Here is a 6,486-nt window from a genome sequence, read left to right on the forward strand (position 1 = left end):
TTTTTTCTGACACAAAACATGCTGCTGCTCTCTCTGTTTTTTGGTGTGAAATCCATGCTGAAAACACTCCAAAAAAATGTCTATTCTCTGGCATCTAGCTTGCTTCCCCCTTGAGATCCTTGAAAACCATGCATATGTATGAGTTGCCTGCATTTTAAAATGATAAAAGGTTAGTAAAAATTATGATACAATCAAAAAACAGATGCTCAAAAGAAGATGATGTCTTATCATTCAGTTTGTGATTTTCAGCAACAACAAAAAATGTTCTGTGTTGAAGTCATTCTTACAACAACAAAAAATGCTATCTTATCATTCAGTTGTGATTGCCTTGGTTTAGTTTCTTACTTGCTTGACATCAAACTAACTAGCTTTGGTTTTTCTGGTTTAAATGTTGCACAGGCTGTAAAAAAGATGATTGACCTAAATGAGGAACCAGATGATATGGATATTGGTGATCCAGTGAACTCTACACAACAGGCTACTCAAAATCCTAAGTTAACCGGTGATTCTCCTACTCCTCATATAGTGCAAAATGCCACAACTCCTGTGGCAAAAACAGTGGAGACAGATGAGCAAGCACCTGCAGCGCAAGAATCTGAGACTGATGGCCATACCCTTGATGGCACGGATGCCGCGGGTGATACAAGTGTGACTGTTGGTAATGGTTTGACAGGGTTTGGTGCTGAAAATGATGAAGAGGCTTGGTCACAACCGAAGGAGCCTCATGTGGGCATGAGGTTTGACACTTTGGAAGGCGCAAAAGAGCACTACAATGCATATGCCTTGCAGATTGATTTTTCAATCAAAATGAATACTTCAAGGAAGGCTGTGAAAACTGGAGTGTTGATAAAACAACAGTTTGTTTGCAACAAGTTTCGAAAGCCTGAAGCTGATGACGGAGGGGCAGAAAAAATTCCTGTGCTGGATGATATCGTTGAGCAAACAAAAGATGATGATGAAGACGAGGATATTGTCTTTCTTGATGATGATAATAAAACCAAAAAGAGGAGCAAGAAGCGGAAGAGAGATAAAATAGTGCAAACTGGTTGCAAAGCTAAGATGGTTGTCAAACTGATAGATGGCAGATGGGAAGTGATATATTTTGTTGGCGAGCACAACCATCCACTAGTTGACAAACCAAGTTTGACTAAGTACTTGAGATCGCACCAAGGTATCCCACCAGAAGAAAAGGCATTCCTTACCCACCTACATAACTGCAACTTGACAACAGGTCTATAACCATATTACCCTTCTCTCCGACAAATTTAACTGCCCAGACTTGCCCAAGTATTGTATCCATCTTGCTTGCAGCATGTGTGTGATTTGCCAGACTAAGCACACAAACATGCTTGTTTTTTATGAAAAAGGGTCTGCTACCCATTAAAACTTGCCTTGTTTTTAAGTATTATTTGCCTGCTCTTGATCAGAAAACAAACGCGATGGGTCGTGCCTCTGTTGTCTTGTCTTTGTTGTGAAATGTGGTAGATGGACTTGCCTATAAATTGTCTGTTAGTTGCTCAATGTATATTTACTACCTGCCTACCTGCCTTTTGTGCAAATGCATGTTAGTACAAACCACAGCCCAAAAATAAGTTTGTCTGACTGGTTTTATGAAGCTTGTTCTTCTATTTCTTCTACCTGCCTACCTGCATGTTTGTTGTGTTAGTTTCTTGTACATTAGGATGAAAATGCCTAAAATATCCACCTGAGTTGACTGTTCTTAGTTGTGTTAGTTGGTGAAAGAAATCAAAATTGTTTTTTTGTACTGTTCTTAGGTAACAAGGGTTTGACCACCATTTTGACTTCATTTTGACTCCATTGAAATGCAGGGCGCATGATGCACATCATGTCAGACTTCTATGGGACAGAGCTAATTGTGCCTTATGGAACTAAGCACATTACAAACCTGAAGACGGTCTTAACAAGGATGCTACAAGAGAAGGCGACATGATAGAGACAGTAGCATATTTCAAAGATCAGCAAAGAGAAGATCCAGACTTTTTTTACAAGATAAAGTATGATGAAGAAGACAGAGTGGAGAATATTTTCTGGGTCGATGGTGCAGCAAGGAAGGCATACGTGGAAGCTTATCATGATTGCATCTCCTTTGACACAACATACATGACTAACATGTACAACATGCCCTTTGCGCCGTTTATTGGAATTAATAGACATGGGCAATCATTTATGTTGGGCTGTGGTTTCGTTAGGCAAGAGTTGGCTTCTAGTTTTGATTGGCTATTCGAAACCTTCCTTGAAGCAATGCATGGAGTAGCGCCAACCAACATCATAACCGACCAGGACATTGCAATGGCGCAGTCAATTAAGAAAATCTTCCCTACAAGTGTGCACCGCTGTTGTCGCTGGCATATTATGAAGAAAGCACAAGAGAAGCTTGGGCCATTGTTGGGACGAAACCCTGGCTTGTCTAAAGATTTCAACAATTGTGTTGACTTTAGCTTTACACCACAGGAGTTTGAGGCAGGTTGGTGTGAGCTGATGATGAAGTATGAGGCTATGACTGACTCCCACTTTGAGAATCTATACAAGTACCGAGAAACATGGGTGCCCTGTTACTTCAAGCATCAATTCTTCCCTTTCTTGCAGTCAACACAACGCAGTGAGGGGTTCAACGCTGTCCTTAAGCGTTATGTGAACCCACACAAGTCCATCTTGAACTTCGTGAAGCAATATCAGAAAATCCAAACACACATACTAGTTCGAGAGGGTGCGAAGGATTACAGGACAGGACATTTGCAAAGTGAAATGTGGTCATCTTACCCAATTGAAAAGCAAGCCTACAATTCATACACTAGAGACTTGTACGAGAAATTCCACGATGAATTTCAGTTGACTACAAGGTACAACGTGCGACCCCACGGTGAAAACTTGTATGAGCTTTACCCCAATCAAGAATGGGTTGCTAAGTATGATTCTAGGAGCTATTTTGTGACTGTTGAAACTAGTGCTAGAGACTACAGATGTGAGTGTTGCAAGTTTCATAGGGATGGGATGCTTTGCTGCCATATATTGAAGGTTTTCAACCATCTTGGGGTTGATGAAATCCCAACGCAGTACATCAAAAGAAGATGGACACCTCTAGCAATCACGGATGCACCGCCTGCTGTTGAGGATAAGCCTGATGAGTTGCCGGAACAATCGAAGAAAGAACTCCGTCATGCAAACTTGATGATGGACTTTGGTGGACTTGCTAAGGTTGCTAGTGCATCGGATGCTGCGACAAATATTGTAAAGAAGCATATGCGTGGAGCGCGTCACGAAATAAAGAATCGCAGCCTGTCAAGGAAAAAGAAAACAGCAGCCCCTCCCAGTGGACCGACTGGTGGGCCACCGCCATCAGCTGGTGGTCCTGTGCCTCCAATGACAAATGCTTCAGCGAGTAGTGGCAACGCACCACCACAAGCTGCGCAAGCCCCTGCTAGTGCTAGGCAGCGTCAAACTATTTCTGCCCAACAGCCAAAAAATGCAACATCACTACCTACAAACAGTATGGGGCAGGGTGTGCATCCACACACAGCAGTTGGGGGTGCGCCAGTGCACAAGGGGTCTGCGGTGCCAAGCTCGTTCGCTGCAGGGCAACAGTTAGGATTTGTACCTCAGAGTATGGGATCTGCGCCACAAACCAGGGGGCCTGCACCACAACTGTTGGCGACTCCGACCCTAAACAGTGGGCCTGGCCAAAAACTGAGGGGGGCTCCGTGACAACTGTTCAGACCTGGAACACTAACCATAGAGCCTGAACCAACAACGATGAGGGCTCCCCAAACAACCTACTGGCCTGCACTACCACTTAGGGGGGACGCACCACCATCCATGGTTACTACACGAGCAGACATGAGTCGTCTTACAAATGCTGGCCTTGCAGCATTCCCTACAGATTCTGCAACAATTGCTTGTGCTTCTGGGCTGTATATAACTTCTACTACTGTGCAACAAGCACATGTTGCCCCAGTCTCATCTTCTTTGGCGCAACCTCCTGGTGGACATGCACGCCAACCACTCAACATGGAATCCCTACGTGCAGCTGTTGCAGCAGCGCAAGGTGGTTCTACTACACCTGACACCCGAGTTCCTAGAGACCCCCCAAAATCGACTACAAAAGGGAGAACGAAGTCGAAAAGGTTGCAATCAGCACTCGAGCTGCATCCGAAGAGGAAGAACAAGTGCAGTTACTGTGGGTCTTACAACCACAACAGTGCACTGTGCCCCACAAGATTGGCGTGATGAACACCACAGGAATGCGGGAACACAGATGGAGTTTCGATTATGAAAGACAAAAAAATGAGCAATTACTAGATGCCCGATGATATTTTACCCTCATTTGAATTACTGTCTTTCATGCAAAAAAGACAACTTGCTTTTTAAGCCTGTAAGGTTCAAAAGTGCTCTGGATAACTATATTAGTACAATGGATTGCATGATTATTATGTTTAGATTGCCTGGTACTATAGTTAAACAGATTGGTGTTAAATATGGGTGTTCCATGACTACATTTCACCGTGGAAAAAAGTAGGCAAATTCTGTTTTGGTGTTATTGCAAGTTACATAATGGTTTCAGGCAACTCCTTGATTGTTCAAAAAATATGGGTGTTCCATGACTACATTTCACCATTGAAAAGGTAGGCAAATTCTGTTTGGTGTTGTTGCAAGTTACAGAATGGTTTCAGGCAACTCCTTGAATGTTCAAAAAATTACATATGACTTTTGGAAAAAGGGCGATGATGAAAATATTATTCATGTAAAAATAATGCTGGCAAACTTCAGTTTGTACGCGAGCAAAAAGAAAAAGTCGGTAAAAAAACATGAATGGAAAATAACTGACCTAAGCTAACTTCAATACAGCTTCCCATGGAGCCTTGTTGCACTTGGTGTTAACCCACGTGTTTGTCAACTGCTTCCTGATACTTTGAACATCCTCTGCTGTAAATCTTGGAACGTTCCTTCCTTCCCACCCATTTGCAATTGAGAGAGCAAAAATGCCGCAGTCATATCTATAGAGAATGTTTCAGGTCAGCTATGAAACAAGTATGAATTTGTTAGGAATTTGTTTTGCAGTTTATCTGGGAATTGATGCTTACTTGTTAGTTTGTTTTGGCACATCAATGTTTCTTAGTGTGAAGTCATCTAATGAGATATGAGACTTCGGATAGTGCTCTTCCCACAGAGCCCGAAAACTAGCAACCATAGTCCTTGCGCAGACATCTAGAGTCTTGTCCTGAAGTGTCCTCCATGAATCAAGCACCTCGAACCTTCGATCCCTTATATTCACGTTGAAGACCCAATAATGGTTGCCTGAAACCTTCTTTGACTTGTCGATATTCTCTAACACAATAAACATTATCTGTGGGGAAAAGTGCAGAAAACAAAAGCTGAGGGGTAAGAACATAGTCTGTAGGCAACTTGAATAGATATGGAAAGCATGTAAAAGTTTTCTCATGCTATGAGGAAAAGCTAATTGTGATTCTGCACTCTGGCAACTTTCATGCATGTCCTGAAAACTAGTACTCTGCTATTCACATGCGGGTGGAAAAAAGGAATGGGAGAAGAGTTCTATAGTGGAAATTCGAGAAACATGGACTTACCATGTCTTTCCGGTCCAGGTGATTTGATTTCTTGAATCGGGAAATAATCTCTTGGCTGTTGATATCATTGGAGAGGAAAGTCATCTGCAGCATCCTTGTCTATAACACAAAAAGGGACAATGTGGTTAGAAATGACCAAGTAGGAACCAAGTACAAAAAAATGCAGAACCTGAAGTAATAATGACTCCTAGTCCTTTTTCTTACCGAGAACCTCAGGGGCATGACAACCTTCTTGGAGTCTGCAGGCAAATTCATCATTATGGACAGTATGCCAATTTCCATTACATGTGTCAAGACATATCCTTCTTTTTCATAGAGTTTGCAAGCTCCCTCACCGACACATCATATCCATTGTAGTCAATTACCTTCGGGCTGCAATAAAAAACGAGAAACCAAAAAAGGACAACCATGAGAAAAAAGTAACCAAGTTGCCTGCTGCTGTACTTTTGATTGCCTAGAAATAGATCCTGTTTTGCCTAAGGAACATAAACTTGGGGTTGTAACAATTTGCAATGAATTCTTTCTACCTAAAAGTGCATGTCTAGTTAGCACCCAAGTTGCCTGCTGTTGTACTTTTGATTGCCTATAAATAGATCCTGTTTTGCCTAAGGAACATAAACTTGGGGTTGTGACAATTTGCAATGAATTCTTTCTACCTAAAAAGTGCATGTCTAGTTAGCATATATAAGGCATGGGAAAAATGTGTTAATGCCTGAAAGTGCATTCTGGTTAGCATGTATTCTTCATGGGGTGATTTTTTGCCTGCTTGTTTTACTTCTGTTTGCCTATGAATTCAGCCTGAATTGCCTGAATGGTGCATTTTAATTGCCTAGAAAAAACATGTAAAAATGCCTCATAAAAAATTTCATACCTAGTATCTACA

General features: G+C 42.0%; 1 protein-coding gene across 1 annotated transcript; it reads right to left on the minus strand.

The window, feature by feature from the left end:
* Positions 1–4,843: 4,843 nt before the first annotated feature.
* Positions 4,844–5,905, minus strand: LOC123191469 (uncharacterized). The gene is made up of 4 exons (XM_044604194.1): positions 5,808–5,905; positions 5,604–5,702; positions 5,100–5,362; positions 4,844–5,012 (listed from the first exon to the last, which is right to left on the minus strand). Exons 1-4 carry the CDS (start codon positions 5,883–5,885, stop codon positions 4,844–4,846), a joined length of 609 nt encoding a protein of 202 aa, XP_044460129.1. The 5' UTR covers positions 5,886–5,905.
* Positions 5,906–6,486: the final 581 nt, after the last annotated feature.

The sequence above is a fragment of the Triticum aestivum genome, chromosome 2A (genome assembly GCF_018294505.1).
Source record: "Triticum aestivum cultivar Chinese Spring chromosome 2A, IWGSC CS RefSeq v2.1, whole genome shotgun sequence".
Taxonomy (NCBI): domain Eukaryota; kingdom Viridiplantae; phylum Streptophyta; class Magnoliopsida; order Poales; family Poaceae; genus Triticum; species Triticum aestivum.